The sequence below is a fragment of the Megalobrama amblycephala genome, linkage group LG8 (assembly GCF_018812025.1).
Source record: "Megalobrama amblycephala isolate DHTTF-2021 linkage group LG8, ASM1881202v1, whole genome shotgun sequence".
NCBI lineage: Eukaryota > Metazoa > Chordata > Actinopteri > Cypriniformes > Xenocyprididae > Megalobrama > Megalobrama amblycephala.
In genome coordinates, this window is record NC_063051.1 from 32,108,043 (window position 1) to 32,135,151 (window position 27,109).

Consider the following 27,109-nt stretch of genomic DNA (forward strand, 5'->3'; position numbering starts at 1 on the left):
CTAAGAATACAAATATGTAGTTTGGGTGTGTCTAGTTCACCACACCTCGACACACTTCTTACATGAGTACATTTTCTTACATTTTTTTTTTAGGTGAAGCATTACATAAAGAGAGGAGATAGACAATATTATTTAGCTGTCGTTTTCATTTAATCAGGCTATTTTGTAGATTAGATAACCGCAATATGTTTCAGGCTCTTGTGACTCCACCTGCTGGTCTACAAGCATCTCGAGCACTGAACGTCATCGACCAAACCCTGGCTTTACTTTAGTTTGACACTGAAGAAGCTGATCAGGGTGTCAACTCACGGCTTTTATATTTAAACAGGATTATATCATCTTTCTCCAAGCTTCGACATCGACATCAAGTTTTCAGGATTTCAGACAGCGCGTGGTAAGAATATTATTGCTACATTGTACCATCACGTGCTCTTGTAAAACATAAAATACTGTTTTTTAACGTCGATTGATTCAATCTTGTTAAGCTTTTACAGAAGTAAAACAACTGTAGCAGCTGATATTTAGCCGGAAAATACAGTTACCATGGTAAAAATATGTCCAAGGGGGAGTGAGGACAAGATATGTGAACATGTTCAAGATGAGCTTTTAGTCGTCACTTTAAGCTTGCAACGTTATTTAAGTCTATTTTTTAAAGATGAACTTATAATGTAGGAATATGGGAGTAAGATAAGATAACACTTTACTAAAATGCCCTCCAGCCCCCTTGTGGATTTGTTTCAAAACCTCTGAGCTGCCTTGTTTTTGTTGTTGTTTCAGTGTAATTGCATTAATAATGTTCTTCTATTGAATTATAATAATACATTTCACTGTTGTATATACTTTAAACAATGCTTAGTTGAACATAACCTGATTGCATAACATTTTGGCAAATCTCATGCATCAGGGTGGACCTGTACGGAAAGTGAAGAAAGTGTTGTTTATTTTCCACTTTAAATGTAAAAGGTTGCTTAGCAGGGTACATAATGATGTAAGAGTGTGTGGAGGGCTTGTTTGACTCATGAACTGAATCAAGAATGACTTTCTTTTCCAGTCTGGCTTGAATTATACAACAACATCCATGTTTTTGTAAACAGTATAAGTAGCCTACATACCCTAGAGGAAGATGCACCAAAAAAGTCCTTGGTTTTGAAATAAAAACATGGTTTTATGTTGTTCTTAGAGTTCTGTCACATATATTTTTGTTCATTTAGTAACCGCCTGTGACTCAGTTTAGCTGAATTTGGCAGTCACTCCTCCCCCGGACATGAAATGTAGAAACACCTTTTCCCAGGATACTTTCAGTAAATGTCAATTCGTTTCACCCAGGTTAGACTTGAATCACACTTTCATTAGTCACATGTTCATGCTGACCTCATTGTGAACTACTTTACTTCTGTTTGACAACAGGAAGTACTTCTCCTGATGCAAAAATACTGTATAAACATGCAAAAAAGAAGTAATGTGACATTCAAATTCCAAAATGTCTCTCCCTGAAATTAAGCATATGCAAATTTAGTTGCTGGGGAAATACTAGATGTGTTCAGACCGCTCACTGAAAGGCCTTTCATGGGCTGTGCCTTGTCGGCTGTTTCCAGGAAGACTGTTAGAAATGTGGTCAGTGCTTTTTTTTTGCTGTGATCACAACTGTGAAAGGGAAAGTGGCCGTCAACTAGACTTGTCACGGTCATTGATTAATCGTCTGATTGTGGTTATTTCGATTGCACGTTTGATTATTCATTCTTGAGATAACCACAATAATTGTGCAGGTTAAATTTCAGTCACATTTTGCCAAAGAATGTAAAAAAAAACACTGTTGTAAAGGTCATATACTGTAGATAGTCAAAAAACGAAACTACATACAGTACAGTCCAAAAGTTTGGAACCACTAAGATTTTTAATGTTTTTAAAAGAAGATTCGTCTGCTCACCAAGGCTACATTTGTTTAATTAAAAATACAGTAAAAAACAGTAATATTGTGAAATATTATTACAATTTAAAATAACTGTGTACTATTTAAATATATTTGACAAAGTAATTTATTCCTGTGATGCAAAGCTGAATTTTCAGCATCGTTACTCCAGTCTTCAGTGTCACATGATCCTTCAGAAATCATTCTAATATGCTGATTTGCTGCTCAATAAACATTTATGATTATTTTCAATGTTGAAAACAGTTGTGTACTTTTTTTTTCAGGATTCCTTGATGAATAGAAAGTTCAAAAGAACAGCATTTATCTGAAATACAAAGCTTCTGTAGCATTATACACTACCGTTCAAAAGTTTGGGGTCAGTAAGAATTTTTATTTTTATTTTTTTGAAAAGAAATTAATAATTTTATTCAGCAAGGATGCATTAAATCAATCAAAAGTGGCAGTAAAGACATTTATAATGTTACAAAAGATTAGATTTCAGATAAACACTGTTCTTTTGAACTTTCTATTCATCAAATAATCCTGAAAAAAAATATTGTACACAAATATTTTGTACAATTGTACACATTAAATGTTTCTTGAGCAGCAGATAAGCATATTAGAATGATTTCTGAAGGATCATGTGACACTGAAGACTGGAGTAATGATGCTGAAAATTCAGCTTTGCCAACACAGGAATAAATTACTTTGTGAAATATATTCAAATAGAAAACAGTTATTTTAAATTGTAATAATATTTCACAATATTACTGTTTTTTGACTGTATTTTTAATTAAATAAATGTAGCCTTGGTGAGCAGACGAAACTTCTTTTAAAAACATTAAAAATCTTAGTGGTTCCAAACTTTTGGACTGTACTGTATGTAGATATAGATATAGATATAGATATAGATATAGATAGTTCACACGAAACTACGATACTGAGTCCAGGGAGTGAATTTTAAGAAGGGGATGGAGTTCCAGTTCAAAATGTAGAAGATTTCCATCTTTTATCTATGTAATACCCTCCAAATAACATATTAGGCTTACAATGAACAAAACAGTTTTAAATTGTTAATCGCAATAACAGTGGGCTCCACAAATATTGGCACCCTTGGTAAATATGAGCAAAACTGACTGTGAAAATTAGTTTTTGCAATTTCTCCTCTTTCATTCAAAATATTCACAAAAATCTAACCTTTAATTAAAGGTGCAATATGTAAGAATTTTGCAGTAAAATATCGAGAGAAAAAAACTAGCAAGTGTTATATATTTTGTTCACTTGAGTACTTACAATATCCCAAATGTTTACAACTATTTGTAAATCGTGAGAAAATTGCAATTTTAACCAAGGCTCCGGGGCGTGTGAGGAGTCGCCTGTCAATTGCGTCATACGGTTTCCGGTTTAATTTTGTGGAAACCATGGAAACACTAAAGACGCTTTAATATTTACATGTCTTAATAGACAATGGAACAACTGATTTGATATATTTATAGACAGAAAACTAATTATTGCTATATAGCTCAACACGTTTAGTCTTATTGTTTAAATCTAATTTTCCTGATTTTTTGCGAGTACCATGCTTTACCATGTGTACCATGCTTTAACATAGCATAATCAGATGCAGCTTTATTTTTATTAACAGTAATACAGAATTTTCTCCATCATACAATACGTTTTAAAATGAATTGCATGCCATTTATCAACACAAGCCATCCAATATTTAATATGATATTGTAAAATCGATCTATCTTACTGCAGTGTGTAACAGTGTCTCACAGCAGCCGCAGAGCGAACGCACAGAGTAACATTATAACATCATTTTCAACACACTCAAATGTATCTAATATGATAAACAGAGCTGCGTTACCTTTTATTACGACTGTGTCATAATAAAAGTCCCGTGAGGCGTGTGTTGTGCAATCGCTCCAGCTCCTCGTTCAGCTCCACAACACTCGGTCCTGCTCTGCTTCATACTACAATAACGTTAATAATCGCATCCATGAACATGATTTCTTCCCGAGTCCTATCCCGATTATTTCCACCGGCTATGATGTGAAGACCACATGTCCCAAGATTCCACGTTTAAACTTGGCGTCATCAAGCTATGCCTTTGTTTTGAATAGGCCTCTAGTGACCTCTAGAAAATCTTACATATTGCACCTTTTAAAGTCAAATAGATGAAAGAAAAAAATTCTTATCATAAAACAATTTTTGGTTACACTTTATTTTAAGGTGATGTACCTAGTAGTTACAATGTACTTAAGTAAGTACTGATTAATATTAATTAACTTCATGGACTTGCTATAGAGTTAGGGTTTGGTTTAGGCTTAGTTACTTGTAATTATGCATAATTTAGTAAGTACATGTAGTAACGTGTAACTATTTCACCTTAAAATAAAGTGTTAATCAATTTTTTTCAGAATTATATGTATTCTACAATTGTTGGTACCCCTTCATTTAATACTTTGTGCAAACTCCCTATAGCAAGATAACAGCTATGGATTGTCTGTAATGCATAATAGGGGTGATGAACATATGGCAATAGATCTGAGATCATTCCTCATACAGCTTTTCTCCAGATCCTTCAGATTCAGAGGTCAATGCTTGTGGACTCTTTTCTTCAGTTCATCCCACAGGTTTTCTGTGGGGTTTGGGTCAGGGGACTGCTATGTCCATGGCAAAACCTTCATTCTGTGGTCAGTGAACTATTCTGTTGTTTATTTTGAGATGTGCTTTGGATCATCTGCCACGATGGAAGATTCAACCAAGGCTAGGGGTGTGCGATATCACGATTTTAGATTGTGAACGATTAAAATGTCTCCATGATCTTCTTTTATAGTAGTATTGTGCTGCAGTGCACATTCTGTCAGTTGCAGTTTAAATTTGTATAAATAAATTTAAATAAAATCCCCCTTTAAATTTGGTCTGTCATTCTTTTTTTCTTTGATACTTTGTTACCTTGTAAAGCTAACATTTTTAAAGAAGGCAAATTAGTTTTGCTGTACTTCTCAGTGACTTCTAATAAAACCAATATTGAAAAAGGATCGCGATAAAATCATGATCTTCCTGAAACAAATCGTGATATGTTTTAGCAAATCGTCCACCCCTATCCATGGTCCATGTTAAGCTTCCTGACAGGGTCAGCAGGTGTTGATTTAATTAATATCTGCTGGTACTGTGTGTATCCCAACAAGTTGTCCAGAGTCTTGGGAAGAAAATGAGCCCCACAGCATCATAAATCCACCACCATACTTCACAGTGGTACTTCTCTAAATGGCTATGTTTCTGTCTGAACCAATACCCACATCTGGTGTTTTTTCAAAAAGCTTTATTTTGGTCTCATCTGACTGACCATAAAACCCAGTTCCGCTGAAATTTAACACCTGACAAACTGTAGGTGCATGAGATTGCTGTTTGATGTCACCAAATGCTTTTTTTATTGCAACCTGTCTTTCCCAAACAAGTTGTGGTTATATAGGTGAGGTCTGATCATAGTTTTGGAGACTTTCTGACTCCAAGACCGTTCTGGCATCTCCATCTTTGAGACTTACAGTTTGTTTGGTGACTCAAATCATCCTCCTCTGGGCCAATATAGGCACGTCCTATTCTAGGTAGAGTTGTTACATTCTCCAGTTGGTTTAAATTTCTTAATTATTGCTTAATTATGAGTATTTAAACAATTAAAGGGTTAGTTCACCCCAAAATGAAAATTCTGTCATTAATTACACACCCTCATGTCGTTCCACACCCATAAGACTTTTGTTCATCTTCGGACCACAAATGTGTCCCTGTATTACAAAACCAGTCATAAGGGTCAATTTTTGTGAGTTTTTAAAATGTATACGTAATCTGAAAGCTGAATAAATAAGCTTTCCATTGATGTATGGTTTGTTAGAATAGGATAATATTTGGTCGAGATTCAACTATATGAAAATCTGTAATCTGAGGGTGCAAAAAAATCTAAATATTGAGAAAATTGCCCTTAAAGTCCTTAGCAATGCATATCCACTCACAAAAATACATTTTTGATCAATTTACTGTTGGAAATGTACAAAAAGTCTTCATGGAACATGATCTTTACTTAATATCCTAATGATTTTTGGCATAAAAGAAAAAGTGATAATTTTGACCAATACAATGTATTGTTGGCTATTGCTACAAATATACCTGTGTGACTTATGACTGATTTTGTGGTCCAGGGTCACAAATGATCTTTTTGATGACAGAATGCTGTCAGATTTCCTTCCATTGACTGCCTTTGTAACTACCATTTCAACACTTCAAAAACTTCATAAAGAGATCGGAAAACTAATCCACATGATTCAAGCCGTTTAGTCCAAATTTTCTGAAGAGAATCGATCACTTGTTATGATGAAAAGGTTTCATTTAGGCTTTTACTCGCACATAAACATTGATCAGCAAACATAAGCAGAAGCTCAACCTAACCTGAATAATGCACAAGAACAATCCTCTTCCGGCGTAACATGCAAGAATAAACCTCATTGGTTACGCAGCAGAAATATTTTTCTTTCAACTATTTGACTTTAACTAACTTAAATAATTTTTGTGAATATTTTGAATTAATGTAAGGCAAATTTTCACAGTCAGTTTTGCTCATTTAACAAGGGTACCAATATTTGTGGAGCCCACTGTATCAGTATGATAATTTATCATCAGCATAAAATTTATTTAACAGATAATAACTACGGAAGAGGATTAGGGCCAAGCAATAATAAAAAAATAAACCATCTCGAGATTAAAGTTGTTAAATTTCGAGAAAAAACTCATTAAATTTCGAGAAAAAATCAAGATAATGTTGAGTAAAGTGTTAAATTACGAGAAAAAAGTCATTAAATTTCGAGAAAAAAGTCGAGATAAAATGTTGAGAATAAAGTCATTAAATTATGAGAAAAAAGTCGTTAAATTACGAATTTGTTCTTATAGTTTAACGACTTTTTTCTCGTAATTTAATGACTTTATTCTCATAATTAAAGAGTTTATTCTCAACATTTTATCTCGACTTTTTTCTCGAAATTTAACGACATTTTTCTCATAATTTACGAATTTGTTCTCGTAATTTAACAACTTTTTTCTTGTAATTTAATGACTTTATTCTCAACATTTTATCTCAACTTTTTTCTCAAAATTTAACAACTTTTTTCTTGTAATTTAATGACTTTATTCTCAACATTTTATCTCAACTTTTTTCTCAAAATTTAACGAGTTTTTTCTCATAATTTAACGAGTTTTTTCTCGTAATTTAATGACTTTATTCTCAACATTTTATCTCAACTTTTTTCTCGAAATTTAACGAGTTTTTTCTCGTAATTTAATGAGTTTATTCTCAACATTTTATCTCGACTTTTTTCTCGAAATTTAACAACTTTAATCTCGAGATGGTTTTATTTTTTTATTATTGCTTGGCCCTAATCCTCTTCCGTAAATAACAGGTGTGCCTCATACGTCCTGAAAAGCTGCGGGCTCTTTGATCGCCCCCTGGTGGCTGGATGCAGTACAGGTCATAAACCCTGCTCTCCCCATGTGAACAAATTGCATTTGAGTCAAAAAAAAAAAAAAAAAAATTACACTACCAATAAAATTTTCCGAAAAATGGTTTTGGTCATTTAAGGTAGTTATCACTCTGATATATTTTCAATTGTTCATTTTTGTGATAAGTTTGATTTTACAGTGAACAAAATTATAAATGCAACACTTTTGTTTTTGCCCCCATTTTTCATGAGCTGAACTAAAAAAAAATCTAAGACTTTTTCTATGTACACAAAAGGCCTATTTCTCTCAAATATTGTTCACAAATCTGTCTAAATCTGTGTTAGTGAGCACTTCTCCTTTGCCGAGATAATCCATCCAGCTCACAGGTGTGGCATATCAAGATGCTGATTAGACAGCATGATTATTGCACAGGTGTTCCTTAGGCTGGCCACAATAAAAGGCCATACACTTACATACACTAATTAAATAACAAGGAGATTGTACTCCCACATCATTTGTTTCCAAAAATTCTTCTGTTCATATCGTATGCACATCACTGTAGGGATTAAAATGGAAAGAAACCGGTGTAGACTTGCACTGGGTGTAGGTGGAGCTGCAGAATGTCCATTTTCAAAAATGAAACTTGCTGAACTTCTCACCCCTGCAATGCTATATTTTTGATTTTTGATAATTGTAGAACAATTGGGAACCAGTAACACCACTGACAAATTTCATGATTAGGTTGATTTTCAGGATAGAGGAAGGTATTACAAAATATAATAAATGGGCTGATGTTCTTAATATCACTTATTAATATTAAAACAATAACCACACGTGGCCTTTCTATATTCTAATTAAGTCTACATAAAGGTGCTTTATGCTAAATATTGCTTTTTTATATTGCTTCTACACCACTTAGATTGCTGGTACATCAAACCATCAAGTACAGAAACAATTTAAAATATAATATTATTATAATAATTTACAAACAATTTATTGAGTAAAAAAATGTGTGTAAATTATTACAATAAATTTATTTTAAATTGTTTCTGTACTTGATGGTTTGATGTACCAGCAATCTCCGAGGCAAAATCAGGAATATTGCTAGTAAAATGATTTAAAAATGTTTTTTCCATGTTTAGTTTCAGAAATTGAATTGAATTGAGCCAATTCTTTTATTTCATGCACGCAAGCAGAGATTTGATCAGATTGGGTAGATAGAGCAGGTGTACAGATTTGTTTGAATGTCATCAGCGTAAAAGTGGCAATTAAAACAATGACGATGTGAGATCTGACCCTGAGGTATGTAAATTATGAATTATAATGGCCCGAGAACAGATCCCTGGGGGACACCTTGCTTCTGGGGGACAGTAGGTGATTAAAAATAATGTACTGAAATGTAGAATTGTGTGTCAGAGATGTACAGTAGGAAGAAAACCAAGAAAGAGCAGGTTTGAAATGAATATTTACAAGTTACACCTTGTTTCTACAGGGATTGTGTTGAGACATCATCTGTCACCGCAAAATTGAGACATCATCTGTCACCGCAATTGTAGAATGACTTATTAGTGACCACAGACTGAACACGATCTACTTTTGTCAGTATTGAAAAGTGCTGAGAGAGTATGCATGTATCCAGGGCACAGCAAGCCCATTCTTGCTTGTGAAATTATTTTGACTGTGTTTTTCTGCTTAAAAGTAATCGTAATAGTAAAGGGAAAGATCATCTCAAGCTCAGTTATAGGCAGTATGTGATACACTTAGCTCATGAGATGAGACGATACACAATATTGGGTTCACAAGAACAAGATTTTTTTAACACTATTTTCAAGAAATCTTGTCATGACAGCCCTTCTTGTAATGAATGTCTCTTCAGTTCTACTTGCTGAGTATAAAGTGGCACGAGATCTCGTCACACTCCTTATAGGCAGTGCTCAATAATTGACAGATCATGGGTTGAATGGATCAAAGTATAAACTAACAGCTAACAGGGAATGTTCTCAGAACTTTAGCTAATGTTCTGGCAAGGTTCTCTCAACGTAATGACCAAACGTTCTTCCAGTAACGTTCATAAAAAGTTTGTTCAAAGTTATCTGGTGGGTCTTTAATAATTCTCAAAACATTAGCACAAAAACATCATTCATGGAGCGTTTTTTTTTTTTTTTTTTTCTGAAATGTTTTAGTTGGACCTTCTTCTAACAATTTTTTTAAATGTTACTTATTTTAGAATGTTCATAGACAATTCAAAAGTAACATTCCAAAAATGTTTGAAGAATGATAAAATGGAATGTTTCCTTAACGTTCATGTAAACACAGCTAACAACTTTTTTTTTTTTTTCTTTTGCTGGGAAAGTCCCATGGGTTAGTTTATAAGGTGTTTTACATGTTCTCATAGAGTTTAGAGTTATTTTAAAATATTTTAGGGCTGTATGATGGGAGAAAGCTTGGAAATGGCAGCAAACAAATTTTCTTGGTTAACATGGATAACACTTGATCATTTGGGTACCTGTAAAGAAAGAACAAAAAAAAAAAAAAAAAATTGTGTTGGTGCAAATCTGATTTTAACTTTGGTTGCATTTGCACTTTAGTTTGACAAATGATTATAATTGTATCTTATTTACTCAACAGGAGTTAAAGCAGCATGTCAAGGTCAGATTTCCCTCCGGGTTACGATGAATCCCGGCTACTCTCAAACCCTCAGCCTGGGGGAGGTTACCCCGCTTCTGCTCCTCCATATGGATTCGACGCATACGGGGGACAACCACCTTACCCACAGCCCAATGATCCCTACCGAGGACAGCCCAATGATCCCTACCGAGGACAGCCCAATGATCCCTACCGAGGACAGCCCAATGATCCCTACCGAGGATACCCGCCACCAAGTCTACCAGTCATGCCTGTCATTCCTACTGGTGTTGGTAAGTTGTGTTATTTCTTGTATTTAGTAAATCTTCACCTTTTATGGGCTTTTACTCTCATTGTGTTGATGCTCCTGAAACATTTAAGAACAATATTATTTGTTCTCCAGGTCAGCTTACCTTGTTGCAAAGCTAGTTTAGGATTTGGTTCATTACTTTAAATGATCAATTTTACAGGAAATGTAATTTTAGCAGATCATATACAGGCAATTGAATTGAATTTTAACTTAAGTCATCATTTTCCATAATGTTGTAGCTCTAACCAGATTAGGCCAGTGTTAGGCCAGTAATATAGTGATTCATTATGGCGCTGGAATACTTGATTCTGATTGGTCAGTCGCAGCTGTGGTAAAATACTTTTGTTTAATGACACTATATCATTTTACTGTTGTCCCTAGCAACTGATTTCCAATACAGTATGTGGCAGTTTCATGTTTCATATAACACTCTGGTCTCTTTCTTGTAATGTAATAATATCATTTAAATGCCCATTTATTTATTTATTGGTAAGAACTTTTGTAATAATAGTAGCTGGCTGTACATTATTACTTTAAAGTCCTTCCGTGTGAAACTCTGCAGCTTCTTGCCTGGGTTTGTTTTGACTATACATTATACCTTACATAATTGGACATTTCTTTAACCATAGGCACAAATAATCTAAACAGTTTCACACTCTCACTAGTTTATTTAATTTGTCCATTAACACAGTGGGCATACATACATCACATGATAATTTTCATGTAAATCCCCACCACATCTGTGTTTAATATTCATGGAAATCACATTTTAAACTGTATTTTTGGAATAAAATGGCCAACTCTTTTTTTTTTTTTTTTTTTTTTCTTTATCTGTTCTACTTATACTAATTTATAAAACTAGCATTTTATGTATAAAAGACTATTAAAATGTTCACACTTTTTGCATAATTTGACAAAATTGGAAATGACACTAAAAGCACATTCGGATAAGTGATATTTGATTTCTCTTGATTTTCATCACGTTTTATTTCATATTTCATCTCAAACATGCTCTTCACTGGCACTGTAAATGAGTACACTAATTTTTAAAAATCTTTATTGGGTAAAAATTGTTAGAAATGATAGCCATTTAAAAATGTATAGAAAATTATTCACACAATAAATATTATGATTATTTTAATCTTTGTTTAGATGAGGATGGTTTTAAGCTTCAGGAAATGTAGTTTTCACTGAAAACATGATTGTTACAGGTGACAATGAAGGATTTACCACAGCAGGAGATTTCGAGAGTACAAGTGTCCGTCACAGTTTTATACGGAAAGTAAGGAACCATTTTTCTATAATCTGCATTATCTTCAATGTAAAAGAGTTTTATGAGAATGTTGTTATTTTACATTAAAGAGGTCATATTATGCCCTTTTTATATTTGATTTAGTATTTGGGGTCTATTAGAATAGGTTTTCATGCTTAAATGTTGAAAAAACACCCTATTTTTCACATATTTTACATTATTGCAGCTCCTCTCTTCCCAGTCTGTCAGTAATGCTCTGTTTAGTTCCGGTCTCTATGAAGTCCCTCCTTCTGAAAAGCACAATATGCTCTGATTGGTCGGTGGGATCAATGTGTTGTAATTGGTCAACCACATTTCAAAAATGTCACGCCCCTTAACATAACCGCAGCTTTATAAATCTCAGCTTCTAACAATGGCGTCAGTTTTGCCTTATCAATTCTATAGATTCAGGGTGGAAAAACAGCATCTCTTGGACATGGTGACGACACACTACTAACGCAACTCAACCAGGCCCCGCCCCTTTTGATATAGAGAATAACTCCTGCTGGAGGGACTTTGTGCTTTTAACTTTGCAGACCATTTTCATGCTCAAACAGAAACATGAATGTTGATCATGTAAAAAAGCATGGGTATACTTTGTTTATTTACACGTATGCGAACGCACAGCCTTGCAAAGTACATAGGCGTTCGATGCATGCGCAGTTTAGAGCAATCTCTCACCACAAGTTACAACCCATGTAAACATCTTTGTATTCTTTCATGCTAGAGTTGTACAAATGAGGGTACTTTCTAAACGCTTCACACAATCTCTCGTCTATGTAGGCCTCTATCGTCGCTGTAGCTTGCATGCGTTCCTGTGTCAAGAAAAATTGGGTCCTCCCTCGAAATCGGGTCTCCTTAAACTGTCAGTTAATGATTATTCTAAGTATATACGAATGATATTAATTTAAAATAAGCATAGCTGACTATATAATGCGTACAAAAACACATTAGTGCATAATAAAACCAATTTAATGTGATTAGTTGCACTTGATTAACTGTTAATTAATAAATAGCCTAATAATAATAATAATATCCTATTACGTGAATAATTGAACATCATTAATTTGTTTTTTATAACTTACATATTTGGAAATGTAACTCTTAATTTAACATAATTACAGTAAAGATGATTGAGAATATAGGGTAAATGCAAATGTGTGTATAAACTAAGCTATCAGGCTAATCGCTTATCGCGTACAAAGTATGTGCGTTTAAAAAAATCCGGCGGTGCGCGTACTCTTCTGATGATGAAATTCACGGTACATGCACACTGTACACTGACCCTCGCATACGCGTAAAAAGTGAAGTATACTTTGTGCTTAATAGGTCCTCTATAATTAAAACTGTGTGTGAATAATAATGTTTCCATTGTGTTTTGCAGGTTTACCTGATCCTTGCTTCTCAGCTTTTTGTCACAGCTGCCATTGTGGCTATTTTCACATTTGTGTGAGTCTCTGTTCTTGCTGTGGTTTCTTCATGTGCTTTGTGTTCACAGAAAATAAAGGATAAACGTTATCGCTGCTTGTTCAGGTAGACTTTGTGATTAAACTCAGATTTGTGTTTTTGTTTAAACAGGGAACCTGTAGGAGTGTTTGTGAGGAAAAACCCAGCCATTTACTGGACTTCATAGTAAGAACTAGACTTTTGTTTGTTCACTGTGTCAAATACTTCACGTTTAGAACATTAAATGCAAATGTAGCACAATGTGAAATGATTAATAATTTTTTTCCAGCGCTGTCTATTTTGTCACATACATCGTACTGGTTTGCTGTCAGGGTCCCAGGTGAGATGATTGCTCCTTTTCTGAATCAGTCTCATAGCAGCTATAATAAAAGGAACAGATGATGATGTTTTATACTGCTCATAGTTTAGTCACACATAAATCATACCACAGTATGAACAAAAACTGATTTAATCTAAAAACTAAAGCCCTCATCAAAAGTTGTCATGTGAAACAATGCATTTAGCCTTGGCTCTGTCACTTTATAGGAGGCGTTTCCCATGGAACCTGATCCTGTTGGCCATTTTTGTGAGTTGGAAAATACTGAGTCACTCTGAATGAATTAAGTGGGAGTGTGGCCAAACCTGTAATGGAGAATACTGTTCTTTCATGTAATGCTGTAGAGCACGTATTAAGGATGTTACATGAAGTCTTTGAATAACATTGTGTATTTTGTCTTGTTTTAGACACTGGCCTTATCGTTCATGACTGGAAATATAGCAAGGTGAGGCATGTCTCACTACATGATGAGATAAAGATGAAATATTTTATTTGTTTACCTGCATGTCATGTGACATCAGTCGACACCAGACAACAGTACACTTACATTTTCTATGTCCATGTGATAAGAATGATAGAATGGTTTTGTTTCCACCCCTTTTATGCTTTGGTACCACAAATGTATTTTTAATTTTTGATACTTTCCTGTTAATGGGTTTCCCAGACTGGGGTCCTATTAATCAAGGTATTATTTGAATCATAAAAAATTAGAATTAAAATAAATCATTTTGAAATAAAAACAATCAAGATAAAACTCTTAGTAATAGTGCTGTCAAATGATTAATCGTGATTAATCACATCCAAAATAAAAGTTTGTGTTTACATAACATATGTGCGTGTGTGCTGTGTGTGTGTGTATATATATATATATTAGTTAACATTTGAATTGATCGGATTGAATTGATTGGATCAGAACCTTTCATCAAAGTTTTTTTCAATTTATAAATATAATACATTTTGTTAAGTATAAATAAATATGTGTATTTATATATACATAAGAAATATACACAGTATACATATTGTGTAAACACAACTTTTATTTTGGACATAATTGTAGTATTATTTTTATTATTATTAATTATTATTATTGACTTAATTGTATTATTATTATTAATTATTATTATTATTGACTTAATTTTATTATTGACCTAACTTCTTAACTTAAATACAAGTAAATATATTGGGTCAAAGAGGTTCAGCTGACAAAAAAAAGTTGGGGAATCCCTGCATTGTATGTAAATATGAAATGACATAAATTTGTACATTTTAATGTGTTTGAAAGACAAAAGCCTTCCAATGAGAGTAATATACGGTTAAATGAGTGATAAATCAAATAATGATTGATGTGTTCGTCAGGAGCTGATTAAATATGCAGTATTTGCAATGTTGAGAAAACACTTGTTAAAAGTGAAATGACTTCTGTAAACCCAGTGATCAAATGCTTTGTTAACCAAGGCCATAACCATGTCTTGAGCATTGGGAGGTACCTTTTTTTTTTTTTTTTTTTTTTTTTTTTTTGAATGGGTCTTATTATTTAAAGGGATTTAAGGAAGTATGTAAAAAGAAATAAAAATGGTAAAAGTTTCAGATCTATTGTAGATATGAAGTAAACTATTTGCACATATATTTTTTTTAAAATATGCACACATCTCATGACATTCAGTTATAAATTACATGAATCATGTAAATAATAGCATATTTTCAATTCAAAACGGTGAAATTTTATAAAAATGTAGAGTAACTTGCATCATTGGATATTACTGTCAGTCACTGAACATTTCTATCCTAAGACAGTTGTCAAATATGAAATATTTAGCTACTTACATCTTACGGCGCACTCTTTCACTGCTAAAACTAAAGCGTTGCTTTGGAATTTGCGCTCATCTTCTGTGAACAGTAAACCCCGCCTACTTTGATTTGATTGGCCATCTCAATCATTCTGACATTGACGAGTGCTGTTAAACCGCTCATGGTATACAGCCTAAAAATATAACATTTGTCATTCTAACAACAAACAGAGTGGTAAATAATGGAGTACAGCAGATCAGCATCAATAATATCAAATATTGAGGGGGACAATTTGGCCAATTCTAATTATTGGGGGGGATTTGTCAATGTCTATGGTGGTTACGGCCCTGGTTTGAACAAGTATTGATTACAAGTATTATTATTATTACAAGTATTAGTAATATTATTGATTTTCTGATTACAAGTATTTTAAAACAATATAATCTAATTACAAGTTCTTAATTTTTGATTGCATAATCCAGATTACATGTAATCTATCACTACACTGTATATATATTGTACTTTGTGTTTGCAGTTATTACAGTACTAGGGCAGTGTTCCTGGCCCTGGGCATCACTGTTGTCGTGTGCGTTGCGGTGACAATCTTCTGCTTTCAGACTAAGGTGGGGTGCATATTTAATATGGGCATGATTTTACATCAATGCATTGTGTCAGAGTGTATGTTAACACGCTTTTCTATTCTTCTATAGGTGGATTTCACTAAATGTGCGGGCTTTTTCTGCATACTCGGAATCGTGGTGTTTGTGACTGGCATCATTACGGCTATCGTTCTGTCATTCAAATACGTAAGCATGACTTTGCATCTTGTTATTTACACAAAAATTGTCATTTGATCATTTAACTATTGTTTTCTTTGTTTGTTTTTTTTAGGTCCCATGGCTTCACATGCTCTACGCAGGTATAGGAGCCATTGCATTCACTCTGGTATGTCTAATCAAACAAATTGAATTCAGTTTGACCTTTTTTGGAAGGTTTTCGTTCTGCATGGGAACATTGTTCACTCTTTCCATCCTAAAATCACTTTGCATTTGTGTGTTTTTAAATATTAGTTTCTGGCCTATCATACTCAACTGCTCATCGGGAACAGGAAGCACTCCATCAGCTCAGAGGAATACGTGTTTGCCGCCCTCTCCCTTTATGTGGACATTGTCCAGATCTTCATCTTCCTCCTGCAAATAATCGGATTTGCAGAGAGATAGAAGCTTGGACCTTTTCTTGTCTTAATGGCTTTACTGTTTATGCACTATGCAGTGTCTTCTCAGTCAATGCCCAACTAATATATACTCAAACTTGTAAAATATAGCTAACATTATACTCATCAAACAAATGGTAAAAAAATTCCACGACTAATTATTGAGGATTTCCATGATTAACTAACCATATGCATACATTCTGATAAAACATGAGTGAGCCATTACTGTGCCCCATGTCATGGTAATGGCAGTTCACTTGTGTTATGCAAATTTCTACTGTATAGACATATATTTGCTGTATTTACTATAGATATTAAATCGGTGTGATGCATTTTGGAAAAGGGAATAGGTTTTCTGCTGTGTACATACAATCTAACTGTATTTCAGTTTATTAATTTAGAGTATTTATCTCAGACATCTTTATATACAGTTAAATCTATATCATAATTTTTTTGCTTTAGCTTTGGGAAATGTCTTCGCTTGATGAATTTGATACTATATAAATGTCACAGATTATGTGACGTACAGTGGTGCCTTTCCATTTTTGATTAGCGCCAAAGATACTCTGTAAATAATGAGACATAAAAAGTGTTATCTAAATTTCTGTCATATATTAGAAAGATGTAAACATGTATTTTTTTGTTACAATGTTCTCAGACAACAATGTGGCTGAAGTTGGAGTCATTATTGTGAGGACGGTCATAATAAAAGGAACACTTGAGTATTATTCAGTTATTTTGTTGATTTTTTTAATAGATAATATTGGTTGCTTAAGTTATTCTGTATGTTTATGAACAATCATGGTAACGACTGCAATTACATCAAAATGGGTAAAAGATCATCATTCTTTTTTTTTTTTGCAAAGTCTTCAACTAATAAGATCCACCATAATAAATGCTTGCTTTCTACAATGTCTTTGTTATATTCTGCACAGTTCACTGTTTCCATGGCAACCTGCTGATAAGCGCTCAATAAAGCCATTCTTTAGTACAATAGAGTCATTTCACAGAAGTAGAGCTTTCACTGCATCCTGGAGGCCGGTTTATATCGGTCACTCTCGTAATCTCCCTCGTTGGATTTCTTCATTCTCTGTCTGATTTTCAGCTGCTTCAGTCGGTTCTTGTCCACCTGTCTCTTTGCCAGAATAAAGCCGATGATTCCAGTAGGCAGGCCAATCATCCTAGGAGAAACACTTCAGTGTCAGTAGCTACTCAATTTATAGATTTTCAGAACTGATTTAAAGCAGAATGCAAAGATGCAATATAAGCTGTACTTACCATGCATATCCAATCTTCATCATTGGATTTTTGGCTTTTCTTTTGGGGATGTACTCAGGCCTGTTATCTTCATCTTCCTCATCCTCCTCCTCTTCTTTCTTTTGTTGGTTGGTCTTATTTTCAGGTTCAGCTCCTTTCTGTGTGTTCATAACTTTTGGAGATTCCATCTTGGTGATGGTTTGTAAGGCATAATGTCCACAGTGTAGAGCTCTGCTGTGCAAAACATCCTCCTGCAGTCTGAGACAGGCAGCTATCTGCTCAAAGTGTGATCCTATCCACAGTGTCCTATTTGATAGTTGATATAAACCTGAAAAACACATTTATATTAGGTTGGTAAAGAATTTAATAATTATTGAGCATAAATTTTTTTTTGCTTTCTTGCCAAACTGATCTACTAGAGCAGGTGTTTTGTGAAAATTGAACTTCAGTGTGTAACAAAACAAAAAAAAACTAAAAATGTAGTGCCACTAAGAAAGTGATCATGTGTGTGCAGAGGAAGCATCTGGTTAGGTCAGTAGGTGTGGTGGTTAGTTATAAAGGTTAAGGGTTAGGTAATCAAGTGGGTGTAGATGATTTCAGCAGTTGAACTTTGTTTGGGTTGGGTATGGAAGCTTGTTTCTACCACAAAATAAATAAAGGTAACTGCGACTGACAATTCTGACAATTTTTTTCTCATAATTCAGAGGGAAAAAAGTCAGAAATGCACTTTATTTCCAATCGCGAGTTTGTATCTCACAATTTGGACTTTATTTCTTGCAATTCTGAGTTTATAACTTGCGATTCAGATTTGTTTCTCCAAACTGTGAGAAATGAACTCAAAAAAAGGTCATTAAGATTTTTTTAATCTCATAATTTCCTCGCAATTGCACGTTTATATCTCACAATTCTAAGAATAACTTAGTTGTGAGTTTACACCGATCAGGCATAACATTATGACCACCTTCCTAATATTGTGTTGGACCACTTTTGCTGCCAAAACAGCCCTGACCCCTCGAGGCATGGACTCCTCTAGACCCCTGAAGGTGTGCTGTGGTATCTGACACCAAGATGTTAGCAGCAGATCCTTTAATTTGGCTTTTTTTGTTTAGCACATCCCACAGATGCTCGATTGGATTGAGATCTGGGGAAATTGGAGGCCAAGTCAACACCTCAAACTCGTTGTTGTGCTTCTCAAACCATTCCTGAACCATTTTTGCTTTGTGGCAGGAGCATTATCCTGCTGAAAGAGGCCACAAGCCACCAGGGAATACCGTTTCCATGAAAGGGTGTACATGGTCTGCATCAATGCTTAGATAGGTGGTACGTGTCAAAGTAACATCCACATGGATGGCAGGACCCAAGGTTTCCCAGCAGAACATTGCCCAAAGCATCACACTGCCTCCGCTGGCTTGCCTTCTTCCCATAGTGCATCCTGGTGCCATGTGTTCCCCAGGTAAGAGACGCACCCGGCCATCCACGTGATGTAAAAGAAAACATGATTCATCAGACCAGGCCACCTTCTTCCATTGCTCCGTGGTCCAGTTCTGATGCTCACATGTCCACTGATGGCTCTTTCGGCGGTGGACAGGGGTCAGCATGGACACCCTGACTGGTCTGCAGCTATGCAGCTCCATACTCAACAAACTGATGCACTGTGTATTCTGACACCTTTCTATCAGAACCAGCATTAACTTCTTGAGCTACAGCAGCTCGTCTGTTGGATCGGACCACACGGGCCAGCCTTCACTCCCCATGTGCATCAATGAGCCTTGGCCCCCCATGACCCTGTCGCCGGTTCACCACTGTTCCTTCCTTGGGCCACTTTTGATAGATACTGACCACTGCAGACCGGGAACACCCCACAAGAGCTGCAGTTTTGGAGATGCTCTGAACAAGTTGTCTATTCATCACAATTTGGCCCTTGTCAAACTCGCTCAAATCCTTACGCTTGCCCATTTTTCCTGCTTCTAACACATCAACTTTGAGGACAAAATGTTGACTTGCTGCCTAATATATCCCATCCACTAACAGGTGCCGTGATGAAGAGATAATGGAACTTCCTTATTTATAGAACTCGTTACCACAGGATGTGCGAAGCAGTGAAAGTCTTCTTGTTTTTAAATCTCACCTTAAGACCCATCTTTGATTTTATGTTTGTCTCAAGTATGTCTTGACTGTAATAATGATTAATTGTTGTTTATTGTTGTAAATCAGATTTTTGTCTCAGAATTGTGAGATATAAACTCGCAGCTGCGAGAAAAAAAGTCAGAATTGCATTAAGTCACATTACCTTTTTTTTCAGGCTTCCACAGTTAGGGATGATGATTTGAGCATTTTCCAGATTTTAATCCAAAACTATTTAAAGGATATTTTTGGTGTGCCAAAAAACAAAATAACGACTTATAAAGTGATGGCCGATTTCAAAACACTGCTTCAGGAAGCTTCGGAGCGTTATGAATCAGCGGTTCGGCGTTCAGAGCGCCAACAGTCACGTGATTTCAGCAGTTTGGCGGTTTGACACGCGATCCGAATCATGATTCCATATACTGATTCATAACGCTCCAAAGCTTCCTGAAGCAGTGTTTTGAAATCGGCCATCACTATAAAAGTCGTTATTTTGTTTTTTTTGGCGCACCAAAAATATTCTCGTCACTTTATAATATTAATATTGAACCACTGTACTCACATGAACTGATTTAAATATGTTTTTAGTACATTAATAGATCCTGAGAGAGGAAATGTCATTGCTGGCTATGCAGGCCTCACTGAGCCATCGGATTTCAACAAAAATATCTTAATTTGTGTTCTGAAGATGAATGAAGGTCTCACGGGTGTGGAACGACATGAGGGTGAGTAATAAATAACATTATTTTTATTTTTGGGTGAACTAATCCTTTAACTGTAAAACAACATGCTTGCGTGAGATCTACTACACGTGACGCGAGACGTTAGGTTCTTAATAACATAGTTCATCTTCCCAGAGTTCTCGTTAGACATATTTACCATAACCTATTCTTTGCATTTATTCAGTGGATAGTAGATTATTGCTGCATGAATGTCAAGCTATCGAGCAAGTTCCAAATGCAACTTTAATTTAAATTAGCAGCGGTGGTTTAAAAGCATTCTTCATTAGTAAAAAAATAACGTCCAGCCAATTGTTTCGTACGTATAACGATTTAAGAATTTAATTATATTTAAACCTGTTTATCTACCTTGCAAAGTCGACCTCATCAGATTCCTACAGGGCGCAGCCATCTTTGTTGTTGAAAAAAAAAGAAAAAAAACCCGCGTACCACGTGGCTTTGTGACGCACTTTAACGCTGTGCAGGATGACTGATAAAACATATTGATTTTAAGCTAGCATAATTTGCTTTTGGAGTATTATTTGTAACCCTCATTGTCCTTTGTTCTTTGTAATTGTACTTGTTCTTCATTGCATAATAAAAAAAAAAAAAAAAAGATAAAACATATAGATATTTTGACGTTTTGTTCTACAACCTAAACTGCACACTCAAACCCCAAACTGTATTATCTAGTTATTTATTAGAAACGTATGTTTTCAAAAAATGAACGTAACTGCTTCAAAATTCACGTTGTATACACGATATATACACAACTAAGCATCTCATTTATGTTTCAAACACAAAGAAAACTTGCTTTTCACCAGATAAACATATCTATTAAAATTTATTGCAAAATGAACAAGTTATTTTGATGCAGCACTTTTAACAAAACATGATAAACTGTATATGCAAAACATTTTATGCAGGTCCATTTCTAACATTCTAAAATATTCTAAAATACTAAAAACAAGAAACATATTTACAAAATGAATATATTTTTTTCCTTTTTTGCAAGTTCATAAATCCTCTTAAAAATGATGATGGATATACCAATCCTTACAATGCAATGCACAAAACATTGTGGGAAACAGTATGCAGCTACAACCAGAAAACAACCAATTTACAAAGAGAAGAGGCTGAAGAGGGCTGCTTCCTGAACATCATCTCATCAAACATCCCTTATTCAGAGTTAATAAAGCAGGGAATGTAGCATCAGAAGGTCTAGTCATCGAATGTGTAGTTGGGGTTGACCACCAGAGTAACATCTTTTTCCTGGGATTCAGTTTCACTGGACTCAGCGGAGCCTTTCAGCCCAGACGGTGTCAGCTCAATCAGAATATAATCCTGATAAAGATAAAAGTGAATACATTTTTTGTTAAAACACTTTTCATGTAGTCTTTACATTACATATTCATTTTTCTGCCACAGAATTAAGAATTAAAAAAAGGTAATTGTGACTTTTTATCTCACAATTCTGACATTTTTTCTCAGAAACTCACAATTGACCCTTCGCAAAGACCAGCCCCCCTTAGTTACTGTTGCTTTGTTCGACAAGTCATGGCGCTGTCACGCCAGACGCAGTGAAAAATACATCGCGAAGCAAAGAGGACACTGACAACATGTCGACAGACATGACAAAGCAGGTTACTTATGATATTAAACAAAGTCCCAGCTTTCAAATGGTGTAATTTTTGTAATAAATTCGAACAATAAAACCGTTTTGTGGCTCTTTAATGTGTCGTGACAGATCGCTGTAGCGCCTCAGCTCAAGAGGCTCGTGAACCGATCATCTCTTCCTACTAGTTCATTTATAGCATCACATAAACATGAATGAACATCAGAAGGTATGTTGTTTCAAACGCGGAAAGACGTCAGTACACACCATCTTTCAAGTTCAAGTCCACCGAGGTTAATCTTCTAACTCCTGACTGCTTTGTCGGACAAAATGGCGGATTCGGTGTTACGATTGGTTAGATCGCTTGTCAATCAAACTCCCGGCGAAGAATTGCTAGTTATAAAGTCCGAATTGTGAGAAATAAATTTGTAATTGCGAGTTATAAAGTCTAAATTGTTAGATAGAAACATAATTACCAGAAAAAAAAAGTCATAATTGTGAGTTAAAAAGTTGCAGTTACCTTTTTTACTTATTTTTTTATTCTCTGGTGGAAACAAGCTATCATATGAAGAGTTTGGTTACAAAAATTTGAGTTTCCGCCAAAATCAGTATTGTATCTGGTCGGTATTGAAAAGTCGTTTATTAATTTTGCGCAAAATGCGATATCCATTGTGTTATTCCATCGTGTTTTCTCCCTTTCTTTCCAAAATGCGACAAACAACAGTCTCTTTTCTCTGCAGAATGCGATATATCCGCTCAACCAATCACAGTGCACCATTCCACACACTGTAAACGGTAATGGCGGCGCTCTGAATACACCCGGCATCCTAGTTTTCCTTATCTACTTTGTACTTTGTGATCCAAAAACAGAAAAATGAATCATTTTGACGGCATTGATGAACCTGTGGTGGTTTCTGCGGTGGGGAAGAAACACAAGTCATCGAAATGTAATCATTTACGTGTGGAGATTAAGAAGACGAGGCACTCGGTCAAGCTGTTGCTTGTTCCACGACAGCATCAAACTTTTGTCATGGTCCCCAAAACTGAATCATGAACAGTTTTTAAAAGCCCTTTTTAATACCAATGTACTCGGCAAATGTGTTTATTTTAACCGTGTGGTGGCGCCAGATACTCTTTCATCGGTAATGACAAACAAAGACATAATTAATTTATAACATTAACAAGATGACTCGTTGAATTCATTTTGGGAGCGACGGCTGAATGTATTTTCAGTCAAATGCCTGTATATAAGATTAGTATTGACAAAGTTCAGAGGCTGTCAAATATGTGAATCAACTTTGTTGTGTATTTTCAATATGAAAAATAACTTTTATACTGATGGATTAATGGCATTTTGAAAAAAAAAGAAAAAAAAAACGTGTCATGGATTTATTGCATTTTGGGGAAAAATAATCAGTTTTTATAATAAACCTTTGAAAATCAAAATCTAGATTTGAATTTTTAATGTTTTTATAACCAAAAGATGCTATGTGAAAGTTTGAAACAGAAAATAGTGGTTTTCATCTTGCCGCTTTCTTGGTAAAGAAAACATTATAATGACGTCGGAGCGTTTTGGAACCAAACTCTTCATATATTCACATAAAACTAACAAGATATATATCATGAAAATGTTTCCTTACGTAGTGAACCAGTCTGTAGATGACTTTCTCTATCATTGACTTCTTATTGATGAGTTCCATTTCTGAATCAATCTCTGATTCGATTTCCTTCAGGTACCAGTTCACGACTTCACTCTTCTTAAGTGCAGACTCGTCCTCGACTAGGAGAAATGGCAATGCAAATTAGATTCTTCTAATTGTGTTCGTCAAAGCTTGTCATGTTGTAGTTTGTGATAAAAGTGCATAATAACTGCAGAGTGCTCACCTTCCTCGGCATGACGCAGATGTAGCACCAACAGGTTTGAAATGCGTTTATACTCAGCAAACGATAGTCGCAGCGAGGTTTAGCGCTGTCTCCGTTGACCCCGTGACCGTTAATACCATTTGTGTGCTCGTGTCCATTCACTTCTCCGTTAACAGCTTCATTCACACCGTTAGGTGCATCATGACCTAAAAAGAGCAGAAGAGAGTTTAGAACAGTGGTTATCAATCGTTTTGACTCAGAGGCCGTTAAATGTTCTATTTTTTATTTTATTTTTTTTGTAGCATTATAAAGTCATCATGAAATCAAAATGTTGTACTAGACCAAAATTAATCAAAATCAGCCTGAATGAAACATTAAATGTCTAGAAACAGAAGACAACTGTACCATTCATCTGATTGTCATCTTCCTCCTCCATGGCCTCCTCTTCCTCCTGATCCAGATTAATATCAGGAGTTTCGACCCGAATAATGGACTTGTTCAGCAGCCTGAAAGCCTCCTTGACATGCTTTGGCTGAACCTAAAAAATAGAAACAGGAAGTTAACTAATACTAATACTCATTTTAGATATTGGGAAACCAAAATCATACTCCAGTCTTTCTCTTTTATTCGTTCCCACCTCATCACAGCAGTGCATCCTGGCCATGCTCTCAGAAAGACGGATCAAGCTTTCCAGCTGGCGAACTGTGATCCTCCAGGCTGATTTAGTAACTCCAGAGCCATCCCGCTGTCTCAGACGCTTGTACTGCTCCACGATGAATTCCTCAGACTCCTTTGAGATCTGAAATCACGCACACAGATTGAGAGAGTTAATAAATAGCTGACTTCGGCCCTATTTACACCTGGTACTCAGTAGGACTGGGCATTGACTCAAATTTCACGATTTGGTTAAATTTTGATTCACAAATGTGCAATTCAATTCAATGCATTTGGATATATATCAGGTACAGTACGTCAACTTCTCTCAAAGAAAAAAAAAAAACTGAACTAATACTATAGACTATATCCACCTTATTTTTCAACGCGGAAGTAAGGTGTTTTCTGTGAATGTGCGAGACATAAAAATAAGTGGAAGCGAATGACACCGGAAGCCAGACACATTAAAATTACAAATGGCCACGCCCACTCTTACCTAAAAAATAAGGTGGATAAGGAACCCTGTCGGTTGTTACATTAATACTGAAGGATAAAATGAGCAACAGATTTGTCTAAAAACTTTTAAATTGTACATAAGGCATTTTTTAATGTAAAAACATTATAATAATAACTTTTTATGAAAATAAAGTTTTTACTTTTTTGAAATATATGAACATTTAAATGGTTGCTGTCAAAATATAAGGAATGTGTAATCTGGTGCATATATTTAGCAAAATGCTCCTCTCTAGGGTTAATTTTTCTAGGTAACTACCGACGTTGATTGGCTTTCCTGAGATAAATGTAACATTATGTGACGTAAGCTGTTTTATTGATGTCTTTCCACAGTAAAAACATTGATTGAAGTTCTACAGTATCTTTTATTTCATGCTATAACTAGTAGTAAAGAGATGATCGGTTCACGTGCCACTTGAATTGAGGCGACTACAGCCATCTGTCAAGCCACATTAAAGAGCACCAAAATGTTATTTATTGTTCGAGTTCCTTAATAAAATTGACATAATTTCAAAACTGAGGCTTCATGTCAAAAGCAACAAAGCACAAAGGTTATTATGATTATTGGATGGGAGGCGTGCTACAAAATAATGTTAAGTGAAGTTGTTCACACATCAACTGAAAACAGCACGGACCAAAAAATCTATACTCTGGATTTAAGAATCGATATCAAAATGAGAATCAATTAAAATCGAGAAATCAGTATTTTCAACCCAGCCCTAGTATTCCAATTTATTTTCTCAATATTGTGTTGCTGTCCTCTATTTCAGGCAGCATCAGAAACAATGAAGATGAGTCTTCCTGTCACTCACCTTTGGTTTGAACTGGCGAGCAAACAGCAGGTATCTGCGAATCTCATCTAGATTGTAGACACGCTCCACAGAATTCTCAATCCTGGAGTGGAGATCCACTATACGCCTGGCTATGGCATAATCAGTGACCTAAAGAGAGAGAGACAGAGGCATTTACTAACAGTATAACAACATCCTGCTGTATCCACAATCATCTTCATATGCTGTTACACTGTTGTTCATGATCATACCTCATTGCAGTCGTCCACCAGGATGAAGAAGAGATCGAATCGTGACATGATGGGTGCCGTCAGGTTGATGTTCTGCTTGAGAGATTTGGAGCGGTCGTAACGCCCACTTACTGGGTTCGCCGCAGCCAAGATGGATGTACGAGCATTCAGAGTTGCCTACGATTTGAAAAAATAGTCTCTTATGGAACAAGTATGAAAATATCTTGGCTATTATGGCTAGGGGTGAGCAATATATGTGGACACCTGCAGACACAAGCTACCGTTTTAAAGTCCCAGAAAGGTAAAGACATCATTAAAGTAATCCATGTGACTCCAGTGCTTTAACCTCAGTTTTATGAAGCAACACGAGTGCTTTGTTTGCCCCCAAAAAACAAAATTTACCACTTTATTTACAAAATATTAATCTCCAACATGCATTCATGAGAGCACCACGATGCATGCGTGTTGACGCAAAAGCAAGTGCTTCATAAAATTGAGGTTAAACCACTGAGTCACACGGATTACATAATTAATGATATCTTTACTACCGTTCTGGGGCCTGAAAATGGCAGCTGTGTAGGCTGTCAATGGAGGGATAAAGCTCTCAGATTTCATTAAAAAAGATCTTAATTTGTGTTCTGAAGATGAACGAATGCCTTACAGGTTTGGAATGACATGAGGGTGAGTAATTTATGACAGAATTTTCATTTTTGCGTGAACTAACCCTTTAAGACATGAAAGAGAATTCAAGTTCTCGCATGTCATTTATATCTTAAGAAAAAATTGGATGTCAATGCATTAAGTCTTAAAGTGACAGCAGCCTAATATACTTGCTGCTGTCTTGATGTTAATCAAACAACAATGGGAAAAGATTGTGATTTATATCGTTATCATGAAATAAAATTACTCATACTGTATTACAATGTTTTAG

At 35.2% G+C, this 27,109-nt stretch overlaps 3 protein-coding genes and 1 long non-coding RNA gene across 5 annotated transcripts in view; 2 read left to right on the forward strand and 2 right to left on the reverse strand.

The window, feature by feature from the left end:
- Positions 1-17,140, forward strand: tmbim1a (transmembrane BAX inhibitor motif containing 1a). Of its 2 annotated transcripts, XM_048200602.1 has the most exons (13): positions 1-394; positions 10,031-10,197; positions 10,246-10,320; positions 11,549-11,619; positions 13,013-13,077; positions 13,207-13,260; positions 13,364-13,414; positions 13,621-13,660; positions 13,819-13,856; positions 15,735-15,822; positions 15,910-16,005; positions 16,091-16,144; positions 16,270-17,140. In XM_048200602.1, exons 2-13 carry the CDS (start codon positions 10,044-10,046, stop codon positions 16,417-16,419), a joined length of 936 nt encoding a protein of 311 aa, XP_048056559.1. In that variant the 5' UTR covers positions 1-394; positions 10,031-10,043; the 3' UTR covers positions 16,420-17,140. The 2 variants fall into 2 exon arrangements, with proteins under 2 accessions (XP_048056559.1, XP_048056558.1); XM_048200601.1 differs by having other exon boundaries at positions 2-394; positions 10,031-10,320.
- Positions 17,136-20,993, reverse strand: si:ch73-71c20.5 (DUF4748 domain-containing protein). The gene is made up of 3 exons (XM_048200604.1): positions 20,882-20,993; positions 17,691-17,997; positions 17,136-17,593 (listed from the first exon to the last, which is right to left on the reverse strand). Exons 1-3 carry the CDS (start codon positions 20,922-20,924, stop codon positions 17,434-17,436), a joined length of 510 nt encoding a protein of 169 aa, XP_048056561.1. The 5' UTR covers positions 20,925-20,993; the 3' UTR covers positions 17,136-17,433.
- LOC125274329 lies at positions 20,456-27,095 on the forward strand. The gene is made up of 2 exons (XR_007186235.1): positions 20,456-20,518; positions 25,928-27,095. It is a non-coding gene; the product is annotated as an uncharacterized LOC125274329 (long non-coding RNA).
- The window catches only part of mcm6 (minichromosome maintenance complex component 6), an 11,882-nt gene continuing 6,110 nt past the window's right edge, over positions 21,338-27,109 (reverse strand). Inside the window, 8 exon segments of the mRNA XM_048200600.1 lie at positions 21,338-21,856; positions 23,768-23,907; positions 24,012-24,092; positions 24,095-24,196; positions 24,396-24,528; positions 24,628-24,789; positions 25,970-26,098; positions 26,200-26,355. Coding sequence (XP_048056557.1) covers positions 21,734-21,856; positions 23,768-23,907; positions 24,012-24,092; positions 24,095-24,196; positions 24,396-24,528; positions 24,628-24,789; positions 25,970-26,098; positions 26,200-26,355 — 1,026 coding nt within the window. The 3' untranslated portion in view covers positions 21,338-21,733.